Genomic DNA, 24,114 nt, shown 5'->3' on the forward strand with positions numbered 1-24,114 from the left:
AGATTCTGAGGAACTTTCTTATGCTTCCTTAGCGGTTCTCCAAGCCACTACACGCGTGGTAGCCTTGCCTCCCCCAACGCTGGGCCTATCAAACAACTAGAAAGCGGCTTCTCTCCGCGCGGCAGTGCAAAGAGGCTCCGCAAACTCAAATCCGAAAGGAGACGGGAAACCGCGCGCTGACAGCGTGTCTCGCAAACAGCGTATCTGGCCACCTACACGTCAGCCTCCACTTTGCTGGTCGTCGCCCGCGTGACGAAGCGGACACGCCCGTGCATAGCGTGGCTTCCCCGGCCAATGGGCTCTGTCCACCTCCCTCTTCTGTCACCCTGCTGTTCAATGTAGTCTGTGACGTTAAAAGGCGGTCGCGGAGGGAGATACGGAAGTCGGGAGGGGTCAGGCCCCAGTCACTCGGAGGCGGGGAAGGAGAAGCAAGATGGTTTACATCTCGAACGGTGAGTTGGAGCTGGGCGAAGCGGGTAAAGGGGCGACCGCCGGCCTGGGAGGCCAGATCTCGGGTTTCTTCCATCTTCGCCCGCCGGGCCTGGTGCCCCTCGCGGCTCTCGTGGACTTTATGTCACACAGCCAGGCGACATCGCCCGGGCTTGCGGCACGTCAGCGCATCGCGCAGAAGCGGTCGAGGCAAGGGCCGAGGTCTCCATGGTGACAGCTGTGCGGGATGCTTAGGGTCTTCCTGGAGACCTTCTGATGTGGGCCTTGCGACAGTGGTCTTTCCTTTCGGGCGTCTCTGCCCGAAATAGTAATAACATTAACACTATCTGCGTAGCGCTTGCGCTTCGCGCACTGTTTTAGCCTTATTCGCTTATCAACTCATTCAGTCTTTGTAACAGCCTTATTCAGGTAGTATTTTATTTTCCCAATTTTACGAATGAAGACTGAGGCGCAGATTAAAGAACTTGCCCAGGATCACAAAGTTAGTTAATGGCTCAGTCGGAATTTGAATCGAGGTAGGGTGATGTCAGCGTCCTTGCTGTTATTAGTTATACTGCCTTTCTATAACTTTGAGGGAATTAGATAAAAGTTTTGTGTGGGCTTTAGTTTTTAGTTTTCTCCCAGGAAAGGGTATCTAGTTATACCTACAGTCTTTTGTCCTTATTTCAGGGGGCACAGGAAGAAGCACCACTCCTTCTAGAGCAAGTTAATTATTCCAGAATTGAGAATCAGGGAGACTTAATTCAGTGACAAAGAAAATGGAAAGACACAACATAACTGGGTCAGAGCAAGGCCAGAACTGCCTGTCCACCTGTTTTGACTCAGGTGAAACAAATGTGTTGGTGCAATCTTAACAAACAGTTCATGGATCACAGGAAGTAGGTTCTGGTTCTATTTGAATCATCTGTTTATCTTCAGAGGTAATTAAGATAGTCAGGAGAAGTGGTTTGGCTGCCTGGACTTTGTATTTCTTTGATCTTTGAAGTCTCACTCTCTCCTTGTCTCCTACTTAAAAATCTTTGAAATAGGTAAGTTGATGGACACACAAAAATCAAAATTTTATCTTCGTTTTAGGAACTTGCAAACTTCATATTTTATCCTTTGTGATTAAGGCTGGCAGCTTTTATTTATGCATTATTGAATAATTCTTTGTATTTGTTATGTGTCTTATTGTGTATGTATTATTGTATTTGATCCTCATAAATGCTATAAAGGATCTATTAGGGCCTTTTATCTCATTTTTATAGTTGAGAAATGCCAGTTGCATTCAAGCAACTTATTTCCTTCTAAGGATATTGGGAGGGGAGGTTTCTGCCTTCAGAAACTAAGAGTGAAAGTGAATAAAGCAAGATAGGATGATGCAAGTGCATCCAATAGATTCTTTCGAATCACAAAGGAAGAATGCCAGAGATTTGTATTTTTAGAAGGACTGTATTTATCAGCACTTCACAGTTGACAAAACATTTCTTACTATCAAATGACTTTCTTTCCCCAACAATCTTATATGGCTAACCCTGGAATACTTTTTCTCAGGAAAATATCATGTTAGCCAAGGAAGCAGAACTAGTAAGAGGCAGAACCAAGCCTGTCACTCATGCTGTCTTTAAGTCTATCCCTTTTTTCTCTATAGCTCTATGAGTAGATATACCTGAAAGTAAACTGGTCAAGGAAAATGGAAAAGTAAAACCCTGGCTAGAGGGGTGGAAATGAGCATGGAGAAGTCCTTGGGTAAATGGAGAGAAAGGTAGTTGACAGCTCTTCTCCCCAAATATTCTGACCTCTTGATTTATAAGGCCGAAACTCTATAGAGTACTAACTTCATGTTGTAGCTTCTATTATTTAAAGTAGTTTGAAAAATAAATCCATTTAGCTTTAAATAAAGCCGAAGTCTAGAATTAGAATCAACAGCATCCTTTTACAGAAAATAGTGGTCATTTTAATGACCAAGCCTAATTCTCTTCAGTACTTAGAGCACAGAGATTCTTTGATTTATAAAGATTTTATTATAACTGATTCTAAAGACTTGTAAAGGTATATGTAAACAATATTTTTATATAGGCAAGATGCTTTGCAAGTGAAAAATACCTTGAACACATTTAGGAAAATGGAATTGGTGTGAGCATTCTTTATAGTCACTGATTTGTTTCCTCAAAATACTTGAAAAAAACAGATATTTGTACATCCAACTTCATAGAAGCATTTTCACAGTAGCCAAAAGGTGGAAGCAACCCAAGTGTCCATCGATAGATGAATGGATAAGCAAAATGTAGTATACACATTCAATGGACTATTAATCAGCCTTAAAAAAAAAAAAGGAAGGAAATTTCAAAACATGCCACAACATGGATGAACCTTAAAGATATTATGCTAAGTGAAATAGCTGATCGCCAAAGTACAAATATTGTATGCTTCTTCATGTGATGTTCCTATAGCAGTCAAATTCATGGAGAATGGTGGTTGTTAGGGTCTAGGGGAAGGAAGAAATGGGAAGTTAATGTTTAATGGGTACAGAATTTCAGTTGGAGAAGATGAAAACGTTCTGGAGATAGTGGTGATGGCTGTACAACAATATGAATATACTTAATGCCATAGAACTGTACACTTTAAAATAGTCAAAACGGTAAATTTTTGTATATGTTTTACCATAGTAATGAAAGAAAAAATACTTGAAGTGTTACCCTCCAAAATTACAAACTATAGGATAACATTTGATGTATTAAAGGGATGACTGCTAGATACAAAGCTTTATTACTTCTTTGAACTCTTCTTTAAAATGTTTTACACATAAAAGACCTCTCCTTTCCTTGACCATTTGGAATGATACACAAGTTGAAAACTGAATCTATGATTGTTATGTAACTGATTAAATGTAATGTGTCTTGTGTCAGGGATTTATAACACTAATTAAAATTTCTTTATTCTTGTCTGTAGGTCAAGTGTTGGACAGTCGGAGTCAATCCCCATGGAGATTATCATTGATAACAGATTTCTTTTGGGGAATAGCTGAGTTCGTGGTTTTGTTGTAAGTATAGTAGTGCTCTTAGTAGCCCTGATTAAGTTTCCAGAAGTCCATTAGGTACATTATGTTGTATATCTTAAACAAACTCAATTTTCCTGAGCAGTTTTTTTATTATTATTATTATTATTACTAGCTTTACTAAGGAAAATGAATACTGTGTAGTGCTAAAGCCTCCACCAGACATCTTATGATTATGAATGTTAGTTGAGTTATTAACCTTGACTATATCTTAGCTTTGGTGGTAACCATATCAGCCTGCAGCCGTGGTGCCAGAATGATAATGCCTTGCCTTCTCTTTACTGTTCCCGGCTTTAGTGTGTATGTGCAAATGGTATTCAATATTATACAACAAGTAAACAAGGGGAATTAGATATTGATTTTTAAAAAAAACTGCTCCCGTGTTAATAAAGTTTTTGTTTAATCAAGAATTAGAATCAATACAGAGGAGACAAAAATTTAAACCACTATAATTTCAAGCAGTCCTTAGTTAAATGCATTTTTAGGTCTTTCACATGCAGTATATTTTATGAAAATTGTTTATCTATCAACCACTAACAAGTCTTATCCTAAATTTGAATATATATGTTTGAATGTTTCATGGGCAGAGAACTGTGGGGATGCAAAGATGTGGGAGACAGTCCCTTCATTGACCTTAAAATTAGTAAATATCTTTATACTATAAGAGGCATTGGGGCAGGAATGATTGTGGGAGGTGAACATCAGAGGAAGTTATTCCAGGTAGAAGAAACACAGGAAAGGTGGCCGAGAAATTTGAATATCAGTCTGTGATCTTTACACTTAATTTGATTATCTCTGGTTTAGAAGAGTAATCTGATGGCTGCATGTAGCATAAATTAGAAAAGGTAAAATAGAAGAGTCAGTTCCATGAAAAAATATAATGGGACAAGAGAGGATCAAAGTTTTTACCCCACATACAAGGTAATGTTAGGTAGGCTGTCAGCAGGGGAAATATAGGAGTAATGAATGTGCAATACTATAAAAACAGGTTCTGGGACCTGACAGCTGATGTAAAGGAGGAAATGTGGGAAGTTATCTAGGAGAGTTATCAGCAAAGTAAGAAAAACGAAGAAGTGAGACTCTGTAAGATATGCTTGCATTAGATGATGTTGTACAAATGGCTTCAAGAAATACAGATCTGGAGCTAAATCAGTTGTCCTCTCACAGAGGTGATAGTTGAAACCATGGAAATACATTTTATAATGTTGAAAGTAGTACTTCTGTTGTTTTCTGCCTCTTGTTTCAGTTTCAAAACTCTGCTTCAGCAAGATGTGAAAAAGAGAAGAGGCTACGGAAACTCGTCTGATTCCAGATATGATGATGGAAGAGGGTATAGTTTTTTAACTTGATAATAGATGTTTTTACTTCTCTGTAAATTTCAGTTAAATTAGATATGGTAGATGGATGGATGAATGGATAGATGGATGGATGGATAGATAGATAGATAGATAGATAAGTAAGCAGGCAGGCAGCCTCATGGTAACTAAAGGTTTAAATTCTATTTCACAAAATTAATGCATTACTGTAAATTAAGTTGCCTCTGCTTTGATAATCAGTTAATCTGGCAAAGCAAAAATGTACATCAAATATCCTATGGGATATATTTCAATTAAAGGATGAAAACTGAGAGCCAACATTAAAATCTAGAGATTTCATATTTTAGAATCTCAATTTCCAACTGCTAATGAAAAATTTAGAAGATTGAGCCAGCATTAGGTTAGGCTTGTGTTTCCATGAGACAAAAATCAGCTGGAGTTGGGTTTCTCTTGGGCATTTGCAGGAAATGCTATTGAGTTCATCACAGTCCTTGCCTGGCGCACTTTCCTCATGTGCTTTTTGTGTCTGGTTCCCTATAAGGGTTTGCATTTTTGTCCTAAATGGTAGTTCTTCTTTTAAATAAAGAAAAGGGTCCAATTGAAATAATGTCTACTAAACAGTAAAAATTAAACTTTTCTTTTATTAGGCCACCAGGAAACCCCCCCAGAAGAATGGGTAGAATTAATCATCTGCGTGGTCCTAATCCTCCTCCAATGGCTGGTGGATGAGGAAGGTAACTTAAAAATCTCAAATTATTCTACAGGGATTTCATTTAGAAAATGCTTCCTTAGGAAGGTGTTAAGGAAAACAGAAGTTGCCTAACATGTTTAATTACTTGGATATCATTATTTGCAACCCTTGAAAAATCCATTGGCTTTTTATCAAAATGTCTTTTGAACAGGTTTTATAACATGTAACAATTGTTGAATTTTTCATACATATCCAAATTAATAACTAGCAACTAATTATTATAACCTTTTCTTTTAGGTAAATGTCTGCTGTAAGAAGCAGACAACTGGACATGCACATTCACAGCAGAAGGAAACCATCAAGCAGTGGAGGGCAGACCATGCTGGACAAGTAGATGGATGTGTATGTCCTAAACATGGATTGCTCTGTGTCCTCACAGATGAATGAGGTCATGTTGGGAATTCCCTCACAGGGATCCAGCATGACTGACATGCAGTTCTATAAATGCACATATTTGTCTCATCTTTTTGTATAGTTTATGAAAGTATTAATATAGTTTTAATAAGTACATATTTTTAGGTTACAAATCTGATTTCTCATCTTTATATAATGAAAACAAAAAATCTGAATTTGTGTTTTCATTATATTCGAAGGAAAAAAAAGGCTGTGTATTTAGTACTATTAGTGTCACCTTTTTAAACTTCTGTACATGTTCATTGTTTTCTTTTATAAATAAATCACATTGTATTTATTTCAATAGCATGCATATAATACCTGTGCTCTTGGATTTTTATTTTGAAATGTATTTGTCCCATGCATCTTTAATACAGTGTATTTGATTTGCTACCACATGTAATTATTGGGTATTTATAAAGCCATAACCAACAACTGAGCTACGAAATGAAGATTTACTAGGTGTTCTTTAAGTTCATGGACTTCAATGCTGTCTTCACGAATTTGAATTCTAAACCATTTCTTAGGATACTGCCTGTTGGCTTTAACTTCCATCTGAATGTTGGTAACTCACATTCTTTCACCAGAATGAAAGCTCTATAAGGTTAGAGATTTTATCTTCTTTACCCCAATACTTTCAACAGTGACAACATGTAATAGGCACTGAAATTTTTATTGGAAGAGTGAATAATACATATAATTCTACTTCTAGCGTTTAGCAGGCTTTGAAAGCAAAGTGTTCATATAAAAGCATTTTTTTAAATCCATTTATCAGTATTTATTCAACCCTCTTTGCCAAGAAGTGGGGATGTATCAAAGTGATAATTACTGAACTGGTTACAGTGGGAGTAGGGTTTTTGTTTTTGTTTTTGGTGCTGTGGGGAAGGGGGTCAAGAGTTCCATTTTGGACATAGTTTACCATGCCTTGTTGACATCCAAGTGGAGACACTAAATATATTGACCTGGATCTCAGGGAGAGGTCTACACTGAAAAAATGTATTTGGGAATTATCTTCATATATAAAGCCATGAAACTGGATAAAGTCATCATGCAAGGAGTGTGTAGAGAGACCTAGCTCCAGAGAACCCTAAAATCAGGCTGGACTGAGCATGACCAGTGAAGTATGAGGAGAAATAGGAGTCTATATGGGATCTGGATATTGAAAAGACAGGTGAGGAAGAGATGTGATACCGGTCATTGGCTGGTTCATGGTAAACTCGACAATAGCTCCAGAACCAATCACAGCAACATCTACCTGATCACACCCACCTCGCTCCCAACCGGGCTCCCAGCTTACAGCTCCGCCCTTCCGTGTCTGAATTCTCTGCGGCGACTCTGTGGCGGCCATCTTGACTGTGGGCAGCCCGCCGGAAGATTGCGCCTGCGCAGAGGCCCTCGTGTTCTGGCGGTCGCAGGGCAGTGGAGGAGCTCGGGGCTCGCAGGGGTCGCCAGCAGAGATGACCCAGGCGGAGAAGGGAGACGCGGAGAACGGGAAGGAAAAGGGCGGGGAGAAGGAAAAGGAGCAGCGCGGAGTGAAGCGGCCCATTGTGCCCGCGTTGGTGCCGGAGTCGCTGCAGGAGGTTAGGCGCCGAGGGCGGGTCTCGGTGAGGGCCTGGCACCCTAGCCTCGGATCTCGGCTGCTGGGTCTGGCTGGGAAGGGGAGGCTGGAGACCGATGGAAGGCTAGGGGCCCCCATTTTCGTGGGTGGTGTAAAGGGTGGAGCTAATTCCCCTCCGGTCGTTCCATGCTGGGACACCCGGGCAAGGAGGGACCGCGCGCTGCAGGGCCAGGCAGGCTCGTCCCGAGGCCATTGACTTCGTCCCCACGGCGCACTCCCATCAGCTGCCGTACGAGCCCCACCTTCCCCGTCCGTGAAACGAGAACAGGGCTATCTTATCGACCTCCCCGGTTGCTGTGATGTTTCAGTGGTCGCGGGTAGTTTATAACTAACTGGTCCTGGCTCACAGGGCATATCTGTGTATACCTGTAAGGGATAGTTAGAATTTAGGCTTTTGTCTTTATTAAGGAAATCTCTGGTCATTTCAAGCTTAAAAGCAAGGAAAAGGTAGACATTTGTCTAAATAGACATTAGGAGCTTGTCTGTCAAAAGCAGAACAAGATTTTAAGTCATACTAACCAGAAATTATTTGCAGGAGCCTGGCAGGCTGAGAGCCTTTGTACATATAATCTTAATAATCAGTGAAAACACCAACAGTCCCATGGGAAAATTAGCAAAGGCAATGCACAATTCACAGAAAAAAGTCAGGAGGCATTTAAATGCTTAGGATTTCATATTAGATATCTGAGGCAGGTTCCTTACTGGTAGGCGTGATAAGAATGATACCTAAGTAGTGAGGCATCTGTAAGATGCGTTGCACAGTGCCTGGCACAAGGTAAGCCCTCAGGGTGTTTATTACTGTTGCACAGGGCTCAGTTTTTCCACTTATCTAGCAGAGTGGATGGTCTGTAAGGGCCTTGCTGGTTCCCACCTTTTAGGATTCTCTCACTCTGAGGGGAAGGCAGGAAGGAGAGCTCACAGTTGGGAGTAGGGGCCACAGGTATATCAGCATGATGTGGGATGGGCTAATGCAGAGGACCATGAGAAAGTATTGGGCACACCTGGCAGGTAGCTCCTACAGCGCTGATGGTCTGGGATGGTTTCTTCAAAGGAGCTGACATCTGGACTGACCTGAAACATAATTAAGAGTTAGCCAAGGGAAAAGGGAATCTCAAGGAAGGAGAGAACAGCATGGAAGAGATCTGGGCTAAATAAGAGGATATATAGTGTTGGAGAGCAGGATGTCTGGAATTGAGGAAGAAGAGGGAGCAAGAGATGAGACTGGAGATTTTAGCAGGGTCATTAATGTCATATAAGCCAGAGAACCTGACTTCTTCATTTTTTAAAAAGAAGATTTTTATTAAAATATAGCTAACATATTAGTTTCAAGTGTATATCATAGTTATTCAACATAGATCTAAAGAAGTGATCACTGTGCTAAGTCCAGCAATCATCCGATACTGTACAATGCTATCACAATATTATTGACTATATTCCCTATGCTGTACATTATATCCCCATGACTTATTTGTTTTATTCTTGGAAATGTGAACCTCTTAGCCCCTTTCAGCTTCTCACCCCTTTGTAAAAATTTTCAATTACAGTTGACATTGAGTGTTATTTTATATTAGTTTCAGGGGTACAGCATACTGATTAGACATTTATTTAATTTACAAAATGATCCCCCTGACTAGTACCCACCTGGCACCATACATAGTTGTTACCATATTATTGACTATATTACCTGTGTATTACGTTACATCCCCATGATTATTTTGTAACTACCAATTTGTATTTCTTAATCCTTTCACCTTTTTCACTCAACCCTCCGAACCTCCCTCACATCTGGGTTTGATGTGAGCTTGTTCTCTATCTATGAGTTTGTTTCTGGTTTGTTTGCTTATTAATTTTGTCCTTTAGATTCCACATATAAGTGAGATCATCTGGAATTTGTCTTTCTCTGTCTTGACATTTTTCACTTAGCATAATACCTTCCAGGTCCATCTATTGCTGCAGATGGTAAGATTCCATTCTTTTTTATGGCCAAGTAATAGTCCATTGTATTTATGTACCGCAACTTCTTTATTCAGTCATCTCTTGATAGGCACTTAGGTTGCTTCCATATCTTGGTATTGTAAATAAATGCTGCAGTGAACATAGGGGTGCGTATATCCTTTTGAATTACTGTTTTGGATTTCTTTGGGTAGATATACAGAAGTGGAATTGCTGAGTCAAAAGGTAGTTCTATTTTTAATTTTTTGAGGAACATTTATACAGTTTTCATAGTGGCTGCACCAATTTGCATTCCCATCAGCAGTGCATGAGGATTCCCTTTTCTCTACATCCTCATGGACACTTATTTGTTGATTTATTGTTGATGGCCATTCTAACAGATGTGAGGTGATATCTCATTGTGGTTTTAATTTACATTTCACTGATAATCAGTGACATTGAGCACCTTTTCATATGTCTATTGGCCATCTGTATGCCCTCTTTGAAGAAATGGTCTATTCAAGTACTCTGCCCAGTTTTTAAATTGGCTTGTTAGTTTTTTTGGTGGTTAAGTTGTGTGAGTTCTTTATAAATTTTGGATATCGACCCCTTATCAAATGTATCATTGGTGAATATCTTCTCCCATTCAGTAAGTTGTCTTTCCATTTTGGAGATGGTTTCCTTTGCTATGCAAAAACTTTTTAGTTTGATGTAGTCCTATTTGTTTATTTTTTCTTTTGTTTCCCTTGCCTGAGGCAGTGTATCAGAAAGAACAATACTAAAAGCAATGCCAGTTTACTGCTTATGTTTTCTTCCAGGAGTTTTATGATTTGGGGTCTTACTTTAAGTCCTTAATCTATTTTGAGTGTATTCTTGTATATGGTGTAAGAAGGCGGTCTAGTTTTCATTTGTTTGCATGTGTCTGTCCAGTTTCCCAACACAATTTAGTGAATAGGCTGCCTTTACCCCACTTTATATTCTTGCTTCCTTTGTCATAGATTGACCATATAAGCATGGGTTTATTCCTGGCCTCTCTGTAGTTTTCCATTGATTTATATGTCTGTTTTTATGCCAGTACCAAGCCGTTTTTATTATGAACCTTGTAGTATAGTTTGATATCAGGTATTGTGATATCTCCAACTTTGTTCTTCTTTCTCAAGATTGCTGTGGCTCTTTGGGGTTTTTTTATGGTTCCATATAAATTTCAGGATTATTTGTTCTAGTTCTGGAAAAAAATGCTATTGGTGTTGTGATAGAGATTACATTGAATCTTTAGATTGCTTTGGGTAGTTTGGACATTTTAACAATGTTAATTCTTCATATCCATCAGCACAGTATGTGCTTCCATTTATTTGTATCTTTTACTTCTTTGGTTAAATTTCTCCTTAGGTATTTTTTTTTTTTTCCTTTGATGCATTTGTAAATAGGATTTGGCGGGGTGAGGGGTGTGAGATTGTTTTCTTAATTTCTCTTTCTGATAATTCATTATTGGTGTATGGAAATGCAACCAATTTCTGAATATTAAGTTTGTATCTTGCTACTTTACTGAATTCACTTATCAGTTCCAGTAGTTCTTTGATGGAGTCTTTAGGGATCTCTATGTAATATGTCATCTACAAGTAATGACAGTTTTACTTCTACCTTTGGATCCCTTGTATTTCTTGTCTTATTGCTTTGGCTAAGACTTACAATATTATGTTGAATAAAAGTGGTGAAAGTGAACATCCTTTTCTTGTTCTTGATCTTAAGGAAAACACTTTTAGCTTTGAGTGTGATGTTAGCTGTAGGTTTGTCATATATATGGCTTGTATTATGTTGGGGTATGTAATCTCTATTCCCACTTTGCTGAGAGTTTCCATCATAAATCGTTGCTGGATATTGTCAGATGCTTTTCCTGCATCTATTGATAGATGATGTTTTACCTTTCAACTTGTCAACCCATTTCCTCTTTAGAAAAAGAAAAGTGAGGCTTGCTACCAGGATTTATTAACACGTGTAGGAATGCTATGTTTTTCGGGATTTGACATTTTCAGTGATCAAACTACTAAAAACAGAAGACTATAAATAGAATGATGTCATTTGTTTCCAAAGACTTTCAATATACTAAAGCAATGTGAAAATAATAAAAGCAAGATATTTCATGGCAAACTTTCAGGGTACTGTTAAGACTGTAATCTGCGAGTTATCTCAGGGCAAACACTGCAGCCACAAGCACTGACAGCAAGTATTCTCAGGGCAAATGGGAAATTAATGTGGTATATCACATTAATTGATTTGTGGATATTGAACCAACCTTACATCCTAGGAATAAATCCTACTTGGTCATGGTATATGATCTTAATATATTGCTTATTTCAATTTGCAAATATTTTGTTTAGGATTTTTGCATCTATTTTCATCAGGGGTATCAGCTTCCAATTTCTTTCTTCCTTTTTTTTTTTTTTTAAAGTGTCTGGCTTTGGAATCAGAGTAATGGCTGCCTTATAAAATGAGGTTGAGAGCTTTCCATCCTGTTGAAGTTTCTGGAATAGTTTGAGGCTCAGGTGTTAATTCAATCTGGTCTCTTCTAAAGGCAGTGGAGAACTTTGAAAGAATTAGCCAGACCCTGAGCTACATAGTCAACTCATTTAATTCTCACAGTAACTCTATAAGGTAGGGACTCATCCAGAGCAAGGAACTGGCACAATCTGAATTTGAAGCCAAATCTGTGAATCTAGAGCCTGGGTCCTTAACTGCCATAGCAACATTTCCTTAATTTCAGTCAGTTATATAACACCCTTTGATTTTTTTTCAAATCCTTTGTGGCACCTGTATGATTATTTGCTTAATCGTTTTTTTTATTCTTTCATACCTTAAGCAGTAATATTCAGGAAGTGGTATGTGGGATGTACTGACCAAAAAGGAAGTGGTTCTGGAGTAATGCTAGAGAAGTAGGCAGGGCCTTGATCTTGGAGGTTTGGACTTTATCTTATCGGCAAGGTATGAAAATGTTTTAAATGGAAACGTGCCAAGAAGACACAACTGTATATTCAAGGGCAGAGCAGAGTAGATAAGGAGTCAGGCTGGAAAGTGGTGGTTTTTAACAGAGGGATCCTATTGTCAAAGAGATTGTCCTTTTCCTTCCCCAACTCCCCACTGAAATTATGGGTCCCTCTACAAATTTACGTGGTGATTCAGATTATATTCTGCCCCTGTGAGAATTGCAGTTCTAAAAAAATTATCATCTAAAAGTAAAATCCACAGTCATTACTCCACTATCCTGATTCGTACCATATTGTTAGTCCTTGTTCACCATCTCCCAAGAATGGATTGTGAATTGCAGCCAAGTTTTCTGATTTAGGAGTCTAGAATTGTGAACTCTGGCTTTGCAACATCAAACTCTTGCCAGATTAGGTAAATAGTACAGAATCAATAAGGGTAAAATGTTTTTAAAAGCAATAACCAGAATAGTTTATGCCCACACTTGAAGTGGTGAAGGTATAAAGCCTTATTTTCCAGTGTTACAAAATAATTTTATCTTTACATTAATTTTTTCCCTCAACCAGTGGGTTTAAACTTGAGTGGCCATACTAATCACCTAGTGAGCTTTGAAAAATGCCGAATCCTAGGCTCTGGAGATTCTGATTTAGAAAATTGTTAGTGAAAGCTTAGGGTCAGTGTTATTGTTTATTTCTTTTACAAGGACCTTTAGGTGATTTAGATTTAAGGAACCCAGCACTTCACTAGTTAGTATTCTCCCTACACTTATTCCTTGTTTGTCTTCCTTAGTAAACAGAAAGTTATCTGATAATTGGGACTTTCACTTAGTCACCATTGTATCCATAGTACCTGGGACGGAAATGCCCCATTGGATAATTATGGTTCCATCTATTTAAATAAGTATTTGTTAGGCTATGTATTGTGAGTCAGATTATAGGAACATGGAGATACAAAACGAATTTGTATTCAAGCAGAGAGCAGTAATTGAATGCCTCTCAAAAAACTCTCTTTACTGAATTCTTCGATACCTTTGAGTCTAATAGCCATCACAAGAAACTGACTTCTTAGTCTAGGCTGTTATCTATGTTATTTAACTCATTACCTGCATATTACTTAATAATGTCATACTCCTCTGTTTTGTATTTGCAGCAAATCCAGAGCAACTTCATTGTTGTCATACATCCAGGATCGACAACTTTAAGGATTGGTCGAGCCACAGACACACTTCCTGCCAGCATTCCACATGTCATTGCACGAAGACACAAACAACAAGGGCAGCCCCTATACAAGGACAACTGGCTCTTAAGAGAGGGACTAAATGTGAGTCAGAAATGGAGGACTTGGAGAGAAAGCCCAAAGTTGTTTCCATCAGAGGGTTTAGACATTCAGGCTTACGCAGTAATGTTGAATAAACATCTTCATAGCTTTAATGTGTTTTAAAGTAGTAGCATCATTTATTTTTACAAATTTTTTCATCTGAGCTAGCAATTTTAGATTGTAAAGAAATAATTAAAAAAAAAGTAAATCCAATTTTTTTTAACCCATGAAGATGAATCGCATACTGATGAAGGTGATCTTTAATGGAAGATACAGAATTGTCACTCACTTAAAATCATGCATTCAGGTCTCTAGTAACTGACTACTGTCTTATTTCTTCCAGATACTTAGAGTTTAATTTGAGCTCACATTTTCAATTCATGAGCAAATTGAATTACTACAATAAACACTACAATCTTAGGTCAAGCCATAATTTAAAGGCATAAAATGTATTTCTTTACAGTTAATATTTACTTTATTTTTCAAATGGTTATTATCAGGAGAAATTTATTTTTGTAGTAGGTGTTAAATATGTATATTACATTGTAATCCACTTTTAATTTTTAAATCAAAGATGCAGTTTCTGTAATTCTGATAGTAAGCTTTAGGGTTCCAGTTCTTAGCATAACCAGCAGTCTATACTTAAGTTTATTTCAAAGCTTAAATATAACTTAAGAGTATAAGAGTTTAAAATTTATTTGTATCTTTGGATCTTATAATCCTACTTTGGGGAATAAATTTCAGGAATAAAAAAATTGAAAGAAAAAGTAACATTTTTCTACAAAAAATTTATGGATATGTTCTTTACAATATCACAATAACATAAATGCTTATTAATTAAGCAGAATACCACATGAAGGAATGTAACATTGTTACAAAATTATAAACATGAGCATAATATATATATATAATATATATATATATATACACATACATGGGAGAGTCTCTGAAATACTTTGTAAACGTAAAGTAGCTATGCTCTGATTAGTGCTATAAAATTTTTTTATCAACCCAAAGTCACTCAAAGTTATAGATTTTTGCAGCAGTTTATAGTGAGGGTTCTTTTATTAATATAATAATAAAAAGATTACTTTGAATTCTAAAGATTAATACATAGGACAGATTAAGGAAATGCTGCTTGTTGACAAGAGAGCATTTTTCATTGCTGCATTAAATTAGTAATTTGCTAGATTGCCTTCCTTTTTAACTAAATTCTTTGTACTGCTCATCTTTAATTCTTTTTTCCTAGAAACCTGAAAGTAATGAACAGAGACAAAATGGACTTAAAATGGTGGATCAAGCAATATGGTCTAAAAAGATGTCAAATGGTACAAGACGGATTCCTGTGTCCCCTGAACAGGTCCAGTCTCAACTCTTCAGATTTATTCTTTTAGCACAGCTGTTACAGCATAATGCCATTCATCTGTTCTCCCTATTTCATTTTGCAAATGCAAGATGGGATTTCCTCTAATCAGGAAGAAAAACCATTCATAACCACCTATGTAATACCTGATTTAGTGTCACAAATGCTTAGGCAAGAAATAATTTTTAAGGTGGTGTTTCTTACTGCAAGTTGATGGAAATTTACAGTCTTAACTGTATAATTTATAATTCCAGGATCTTGGTGGGAAACTGTATTTTTAACACATTTGTTATTTTAATATGATAAACCAATACTATTATGAATGGATGTAAGTCAGTATGATATATACATTTGTATTCAACTTTAGATGGAGTGCAGTATTAATTTTGGACCGGCTGTGAGTCACAGCGTAGGTGTTAAAAATCATAGGAAAAATCAAGATTGTGGAAAAGGTCAAGAAGACTCCTTTTGTAACCAAATACTTTGCCAAATATTTTGGATTTGCGATTAAAATTTGCCACTGTATCTGGTCTGTGAGAGAGAGGAGAAAAGAGGACTCACACTACACCCACCCCTTTTTCTTCCCACTCCTTTTTCTTGCATAAAATTCAGAGAATTTTCTGGTGCATTTTCATTTCAGGCACGCGCCTACAACAAGCAGATGCGACCTGCGATTTTAGACCACTGTTCTGGAAATAAGTGGACAAGCACATCTCATCATCCTGAGTTTTTGGTAGGAGAAGAGGTAGGACACTACACTGAAATGGAAGAAGAAAACCTGATCCTAGTGCTAAAATTCACTTACTTTGCCATCCAGTTATTGTTTCCTTAGCATTCCATAATCCTACTTTGAAGACCGGATAGTCACACTGGCTCCTGAAGTGTTAAATAATCTATTCTCAACATTTAGAACATTTAGCAAATGCTAATGATGTTTTCTGGCCTTAGACTGTCCAATGTGAATTCAGAAAATCCTGAGAGTTTTAACAATGTGTTCATCTTCCTATCTTTCCTAGGCCCTGTATGTTAATCCATTGGACTGTTACAATATTCACTGGCCTATTAGAAGAGGTCAGTTAAATATTCACCCAGGGCCTGGGGGCTCCCTTACAGCTGTTCTAGCAGATATTGAAGTAATATGGTCTCATGCAATACAAAAATACTTGGAAATTCCACTGAAAGATTTAAAGGTGAGCTCATATTCCTAGGTACTTGGATTGCCTTAAAGATTCTTGGTCAATGAAAGTGCACATTTACTGAGTTGTTTGTAATACAATGTCCTTGAAGCATTCTCGCCTTAAGGCGTGGAGGATATCATCACTGAATTCCCCTTTAAGTGCTTTCTCTTTTTCTTATTGTATGTTTCTTTAATGTCTCTGTTTACTGCTGTGCAGGCGGGCAAGCTCGCTTATGTTTATGCTTCCTCTTTTTCAGACACACCACTTATCTTGTTTTTTAAATCACAAAGTTTAAGTAATTCAAAGAAAAAAATACTTCAACATTTTCTTTTTTCTTTTTTTTCTTTTTTGTTGTTATTGTTTTTAATAAAACTCAAAAGATAGCAGAAAGGTTTGAACTTTTGGGCCTCCAACCATTGCTGTTACTCCTTTAGAGAAGATCCTCCCTGAAGACAAGTGTGATGAAATTTATTTTGACCCAACTTCAGTGTTAACCACTTAATCTTTTTTTCTTTGTTCTTCTTTTTAGTATTACAGATGTATCTTGTTAATTCCTGATATCTACAATAAACAACATGTCAAAGAATTAGTGAATATGATCCTTATGAAGATGGGGTTTTCAGGTATGTCTGATAATCCGGTGAAACCTACTTGAAACGAGAATCTTTTTCTTTTTTACTGATAAAGTTAATCCAATTTACTGCTTTCTAAAAATGTTTGAACATTTGCCCAGAGATTCTTAGACTTCAGTTAGTTATTTGCCTTAGGAGTGCTACTACTCCCCAGCAGATCACTCCTCTGTCTTCTGTCTTTTAGGGATTGTGGTCCATCAGGAGTCTGTGTGCGCCACCTTTGGAAGTGGTTTAAGCAGCACATGTATTGTAGATGTTGGGGACCAGAAGACAAGTGTGTGCTGTGTGGAGGATGGGGTCTCTCATCGGAACACTCGGTAAGGAACTTGGGAGGTGGCATTCTCCACTCCTTTTCCATCACAGTCTGCTCACCTGTAAAGCGTCACAAGTTAGAAATTATTTATAAGGAATTATATGTTCAAATTTTGCATAGGAAAGCAGAAGATTGTGGAAGCACAGATTCTAGCAAGGCTATAAACAAATGATTCTAACCTTCCCTTTGGAGCTCTCTAATATAAGTTCACATCAGCAGCTATGTGTTGTGTGCTTTCCCATTGAGGAAGGGTGTATGGTAGCTCTGTTTTTTGCTGTGGTCTGGCCTAAAGATACCAACCAACCACACTCACAGCAAAGCTTTATTTAGGTGTCACATAGGAGAAAACAGGTTTTCAAGTTTGTGTTCTTTAGCTAGCTAGCCTTTTGAATATTTGTTTTTCTTGTCATAAATGGTGTTCAATGAATGATGAGTAGCTTTATGGTGGTCAAGATATGGTAGTCATTCCTGATACAAGAGTTAATAAAATAACTATCGAGAACAGGTTTGCTGCTTGTCCTTCCTGAGACAAGCCCAACACAGGTAAACACACTCGGGTAGTGTACATATGGGTTCTCTGCAGGATTTTGTGCTCCCAGGATGGCTTTTTCAGGATGCTTTTATTTTTCTTGTTTTTTACATAAAGTAGTTTGAATCTCAAGGTATAGAAACTTTTAAAAGGGCCTAAGCAGTCCATGAGAAAAGTTACCTGTTGCCTCCCACCCCAAGTCACAATACATTCTAAAACCCAGTATGAGTTAATGTGGCTCATCCATTGTTATATTGTGTAATGCCAGTGGTTCTCAGGGTATGGAGAAAACACTGGGTTCATGTCTCCAACTGCTAAAATAATGTAGCAGTAGTATTTCCAAATTGTAGACAAGTTGAGTTAGTAGATAGTATTCTCTAAGATTTCTCCCTAAGTTTGTCTTTTTGTGTCAGTGCCAGCCATCTTTATATGCTGATGAATATGCATAGGCAAACAGCTATCAAATGGTAAATGTATTGGCTTGGAAATGAGCCGGATTTAATAGTGTATTTTCTGTTTCTTGGATACTTTTTTGCGAACAGCATGACTGCTTCTAGGTGCCCCACTGTTTTTTTTTCTAGCATTCCCTCTCTTCAGCCTATCTATCCATCTGTTCTTTCATTCTTTAATTTATTGCTGCAACAAACATTTCTTGACACTTGGTGTGTTTTACCTTGCATAACTGAGTTCTTGAATTATCCTTTGTACCTTCTTAACCAACAGATTACCCATCTGCCCTTTTCTCTTAACTCTAGGCTCTGTCTGGCATATGGGGGATCCGATGTATCAAGATGTTTTTACTGGCTGATGCAGCGAGCTGGATTCCCTTACAGAGAATGCCAGTTAACAAATAAAATGGATTGCCTCCTTTTGCAACACCTAAAAGAAACTTTTTGTCATTTAGATCAGGTAGGAGCAAAATCTAAACTGATGATTGTTTTCGTTTGGGGGGGGTGAGATTAAAATATTTAAAAGGCAATTAAAGCTAATAATACCATGCTACCATTTCAACTTAAGTTGATAAGCCTTGAAGCTGAAACCCATAAGGAATGAGAGTTTAGAAGATATCTCTATAGGCCTTGTGATCATTCTGATAAAGGATGAAAAGAAACCTTTAGGTGTAATGAATAATAGCAGGTAAATTTATAGGTACACATATTTAATAAAATGGCACCATTCGAAGCATTTTCTTAGTATTACGAACAGTCAGCATTTAATCATTGCTATGTATGGATTCCTACCTTTTTATACTCTTTATTTTAGACCTTTTCCCCCCACCTTTTTTAAGTAATGTAATTCTGAATAAAAAATTTGAGAAACATAAGACTAGGTAACATTCCTCAGTTATTGAGGGCATTTATTTGCTTATTGATTTAGGTCATTGTACTATTGTTTATCAGAAACAAAGAAAACAAAAAATGCAGATGGTGGAAATTTTACAAATGTTAAAAGAGCAGCAAGTTATCATTGAGCTCGTGTTTTATTTAGCTCCCGTGAGAGTGGTAGAAAGTTATAGGGCAGTCTTTTTATAGGTAAGGTTTAGATGGTTCAGAGGCTTCATGGTAATTTGAGGAGTTTACATACACTTTTACTGATTCACTGACAGCATCTTTTCCTGGAATTAGGACATCTCTGGACTTCAGGACCATGAGTTTCAGATTCGACATCCAGATTCCCCTGCTCTACTTTACCAGTTTCGATTAGGAGATGAAAAACTCCAGGTAACATATCAGTATATGTTTTCCTAGGTAGAAAGAAAGCCAGCCAAACCCAGTCAGACAGAAAATATGCAGTAGGTGTAAACCTTAAGGTTAGAATGTCAGCTGGTTGTAGATTATTCGCTAAGCCAAATTGGAACAGATCTGAGGACCATCTTTTTAATTAGGCACTATGTGATTTATTTAGAGAGAAAGGCATCATTCTTATTAGGTAATTATAAAGTAGATTATTAGGTATTTACTTTACATTTGCTTTGAGATTCTTTGATGACCTATCAAGCATTCAATTGGATAACAAGTGACTTTTCTGGCCTGTCTTGCACTGAAGAAATAATGCTATTTCCTCAAGAAAATATTATTATCCAGTCTAACTTCTGGGATCTAATCTAATTTTATTTTTAGAAGAACAAAACCGAATGGGTGAATTATTTTCAAGAGGCAATATCCTGGCTCGATTATCCTTTTCCTTCCATGCACAGGCTCCAATGGCTTTGTTTTACCCAGCAACTTTTGGAATTGTTGGACAAAAGATGACAACTCTGCAGCACAGATCCCAGGGTGACCCTGAGGATCCTCATGATGAACATTACCTGCTGGCCACCCAGAGCAAGCAAGAACAGGTTCGTAGTGATCCTAGTGTGAGAGGAGACAGTTTTGTCCTGCAGGAGAGTTTGCCCATAATTAATGGATCATTGTAGTCACTGCAGTCTGACAGGATACTAAAGCTATATTGTTTTTAGAACTATAGATGAAGTCTAAATTTAAAATCTGGATGACACATTTTTTTATTCAGCAGACATTAATCCAATTTTCACAATACTAATCCATGCATTTTAAAGTTAATTTAATGAAGTTACTTTCCTTCTGGTTATATTAACTTACATGTTCTATTTTTCAGTATTTACCTATAGTAAATATTTGCAATAGTCTCTCAGCTATTTAATTATAATGTGTGAGAGGTGTGTGGCATAGGCAGAGAGCTGAATTCCTTTATCCAAAGCTGACCCCAGTAATGGGATGTATGAGGCAGAGGCACAGAGTAAAGCTATTATCTACTAACAAAACAGCAGCCCACGGTGGAGAGAAGAGAGCTGTAAGCCTTTTCTAGTCTTAGTATTCCTGTCTCACAGGTGAGCATGAGGTAGTTAGTTCTGGTCTGAAAATGAGAATTCCATAACTGTCACCAGCTCCAGAATTCCATTGAAATACTCCACTTAAAAACTCAGTTCAAGGTGGGGAAAGTCTCGTCCACACTGACATCACAATTTTAAAATCCGACCAATAATAGTAAAGATCTGAGACCCGCCATACCAGCCAGTGACTGTTTTGGAATTGGCTGCACATTCTCATCTTCTGTATACCACCTCTCATTTCTCAGGTTATCTGGGAGTGGGTACCAGCCAGTTGGTTGTAGACAATGGTGTATTTCTTCTTTGCACCAACCAACAGAACAGGCCTTTGTTTTATAGTAGTGTATAGTAGTTGGGGGACGGGGTGTTTTGGAATCTAACTGGAGAATATCAACAGTGTTCTGTTGTAGTCATACCATCTACTTGATGGTCCTTTTCATTGATTTAAAGTCTGCCAAAGCTACTGCTGACCGAAAGTCCGCATCTAAACCCATTGGATTTGAAGGGGATCTTCGTGGCCAGTCCTCTGATCTTCCAGAAAGACTCCATTCCCAGGACATGGATTTGGGATCCTCCCAGGGAGACTGTCTGATGGCTGGCAATGATTCTGAGGAGGCCCTCACCGCACTGATGTCCAGGAAGACTGCCATCTCGCTGTTTGAAGGGAAAGCCCTGGGCCTGGATAAAGCCATCCTTCATAGCATAGACTGCTGTTGTAAGCACATTCGGGGAGGCCGAGAGATAGCATTTGAATGAACTGGTTCAAGCAAAGGTGTGGTTGTACAGTGTAGCTTAGCATATTTATTCAAAAACAATCGAGCACCTACATTGTGCTTGCATTTTCAGGTGCTGGGAATCGGTTCCTGGCCTTGTTGGAAAAGACCAAAATAAGTCGGATTATCACACAAATGTGAAATTACATCTATGGCAGGTGCAACAAATTAAGCGAAAGGGCGCAGACTGAGAGCTTCTGATTGAAGGATTTAATAAGAGATTTTTACTCAGTAATGGAATGTGTGGAGGGTGGGAGTCAGGGAAGACTTCCTTAAGGAAAAGCCACTTGAAAGAGATCTGGGCGATGAATGGGGATTAGCCAGTCACAGATGAACTGGCATTCTAGGCAAAGGAAAAAGCCTGTTGAAGGCCATTGTGGTTAGGATGAGGCTAGAGAAGTGAGTACATGCTGTTTTGGAATTTTAGGCCCTCTTAGAGATTTTGTTCCTGATGCTCCAAGTAGTGGGGTGGGGGCAGCAACATGCTCATATTTGTGTTTTGCACGGTTCTTCTGGCTTGTTGCGGATGGGTTGGAGAGAGATTTTTGAGAAGGCTCTTGCACTTGTCCAAGAGATGGTGGTGGTTTGGCCTCGGGTGGTGGTGGATATGGAGAAAAAGTGTGGAAGGGATATCACTGTCTTTTCAGCATCCGATGATACCAAGAAGAAGATGTACAGCTCCATCCTGGTGGTGGGAGGTGGTTTGATGTTTCATAAAGCTCAAGAATTTCTACAGCACAGAATTCTCAATAAAATGCCACCTTCATTCAGGCGAATTATTGAAAATGTAGAAGTGATCACAAGGCCCAAGGTATGTTCATGGTGCAAGTTGGACTGTATGCAAATGAAACCAGCATTGATTATTTCTAATTGTAATGTATATGGACAGATAAAATTTTGGAAGTTGTGGGCTTGTGTCTGGGGAGTTCTTGAGGGTTTGGGGCAAGTGGAAAAATTAATAGCAAGTCACAGATGTGAAAGGAACTCTGGACCTTGGGGCTGGATTCCTGGGTTTTAGTCCCTGCTGTGCTTTCCAGAACTAGCAGGATTGACCTCTCCCTCGGTAAAAGGATGGTGGAGCAAGGAGCACACTCACTGTCAGCCAGAACAACTCCACATCATCTCTCTTTCATATTGAGGATCTGCTGCTGGTCCCTGGGCCAGGTGATCTTTAAGGATCTTATAGGCTTGAACTATCTTGAAAAGAAATATAAATCTAGGAATTTAAAAACAGATTGTGCCCATATTTCATTGTATCTCACTGATAATTTCTGGGAATATTTTTATTTAATTTAAATCCTGAGGGAGGGATTGTAAGATATATTTATTCTACTCAAACTTCAAAATAAGTTACTTCCTAATATATATGTTCTACCTCAAAGGCTGTTTGTAGAATAATAGTGTGAATAGTAGCAGCTTCAGAAATAAAAAATAAAAGTTTTCTTGTCTGTTGAAACAGAAAGATGCCAGTATTTCATGGGTCCTGCATGGGTCCTTAACGCAGGTTGAGAATCTGGCTTACTAGATACTGACTCAGCAGGGTCTTTTCCCCACTCCCAAATTCAAGAAACTGATTAAGTGTACATTTTATTTGCTTGTGCCGACATACCTCTATCACTTCTCTAGGACATGGATCCCCGGCTGATTGCATGGAAAGGGGGAGCAGTGCTGGCTTGTTTGGACACGACACAGGAACTGTGGGTCTATCAGCGGGAATGGCAGCGTTTCGGTGTGCGCATGCTGCGGGAGCGAGCTGCATTTGTGTGGTGAAAAGGGAGAAGTCACTGCGGGAGACCCAAAACAAGCCTCAGTGTCAAAGACTCTTACCGAATATATGTATTTTAACTTATTGACCTAGATGCTTACGTTTCATGGAAAATAAATGAATTTTTAACTTTTATATTGAGGACATGACATTGGTGTGAAATTATAAGCTTCTTTGTAGTCAAGACATTTGAGAAAAAATGTGGTAAGCTCTCCTGCCCCTTTCTCAGGGTCTCAGAAACTCCCCTGTGATGTAAAATGGTGCTGTTCAGTGGTTCTCAGCTGGTGAAGCCCTTTATTTAAGGTGACTTCTGAGTGTCATCATACTATAAGGGGTGAGCATGTGACTTGTGGACCTGAATCGTGAAAAGAATTGTATGGGCATTACATTTTCCCTATTGTCTAGAACAACAAGCACATGTGATGTGACTCGTGTGCACTCTTGGAATTTCTAACAGGAAAAAAAGTTTTGTTTTGCTTTTTCATTTTCTGTTAGATTACAAAAGAGATTGGAGCTCATTCAGGTCTAGATTTGCAGAGGCAGAGAGTTAAGGCTGAGCTGGCTGGCTTTGGACATACTCTAGGGTGGGCTTGGGGAAAGAAAACAATCATCATTTGACCAAAACAGAAAACTGAAAAGGAAAATTCGTTTCCTTCCTAAAGCTAAATAGAAATGATTCAGGTGTTATTTAGAGTTGCTAGCTTGTGTTGCACAAATAAACATGGTGATTGCTATAATTACTACTGACTTACTCATCAAGTCCCTGTTTTCCTTTACCTGAAGAACCCAGTGAAGGCATTTGGAGTTCTTTGTGTTCATTATGCTCGGTTGACCTTAATCTGCCAGAATTCTGAAGCAAAGTTTAAATAATATAGACAGCTATTACCACCAGTGGCCCATGCCCTAGTGAAACCTGAGCC

The 24,114-nt window shown here is 38.3% G+C and overlaps 2 protein-coding genes across 5 annotated transcripts; both read left to right on the top strand.

The window, feature by feature from the left end:
* Positions 1-328: 328 nt before the first annotated feature.
* On the top strand, positions 329-6,345 carry SELENOK (selenoprotein K). 2 transcript variants are annotated; one of them, XM_036218620.1, is made up of 5 exons: positions 329-452; positions 3,382-3,472; positions 4,734-4,817; positions 5,451-5,537; positions 5,792-6,345. In XM_036218620.1, exons 1-4 carry the CDS (start codon positions 434-436, stop codon positions 5,530-5,532), a joined length of 276 nt encoding a protein of 91 aa, XP_036074513.1. In that variant the 5' UTR covers positions 329-433; the 3' UTR covers positions 5,533-5,537; positions 5,792-6,345. The 2 variants fall into 2 exon arrangements, with proteins under 2 accessions (XP_036074513.1, XP_016011848.1); XM_016156362.2 differs by lacking the exon at positions 5,792-6,345 and having other exon boundaries at positions 5,451-5,541.
* Positions 6,346-7,306: 961 nt separating this feature from the next.
* Positions 7,307-23,335, top strand: ACTR8 (actin related protein 8). 3 transcript variants are annotated; one of them, XM_036218618.1, is made up of 13 exons: positions 7,307-7,551; positions 13,626-13,796; positions 15,043-15,153; positions 15,797-15,901; positions 16,173-16,346; positions 16,864-16,957; positions 17,151-17,283; positions 18,564-18,717; positions 19,434-19,529; positions 20,006-20,146; positions 21,107-21,371; positions 22,077-22,240; positions 22,467-23,182. In XM_036218618.1, exons 1-13 carry the CDS (start codon positions 7,405-7,407, stop codon positions 22,470-22,472), a joined length of 1,761 nt encoding a protein of 586 aa, XP_036074511.1. In that variant the 5' UTR covers positions 7,307-7,404; the 3' UTR covers positions 22,473-23,182. The 3 variants fall into 3 exon arrangements, with proteins under 3 accessions (XP_036074511.1, XP_036074510.1, XP_016011839.1); XM_036218617.1 differs by having other exon boundaries at positions 7,311-7,551; positions 23,056-23,335; XM_016156353.2 differs by having other exon boundaries at positions 7,316-7,527; positions 23,056-23,335.
* The last annotated feature ends 779 nt before the right edge of the window (positions 23,336-24,114 follow it).

The sequence above is a fragment of the Rousettus aegyptiacus genome, unplaced genomic scaffold (genome assembly GCF_014176215.1).
Source record: "Rousettus aegyptiacus isolate mRouAeg1 unplaced genomic scaffold, mRouAeg1.p scaffold_m13_p_4, whole genome shotgun sequence".
Classification (NCBI taxonomy): Eukaryota; Metazoa; Chordata; class Mammalia; order Chiroptera; family Pteropodidae; genus Rousettus; species Rousettus aegyptiacus.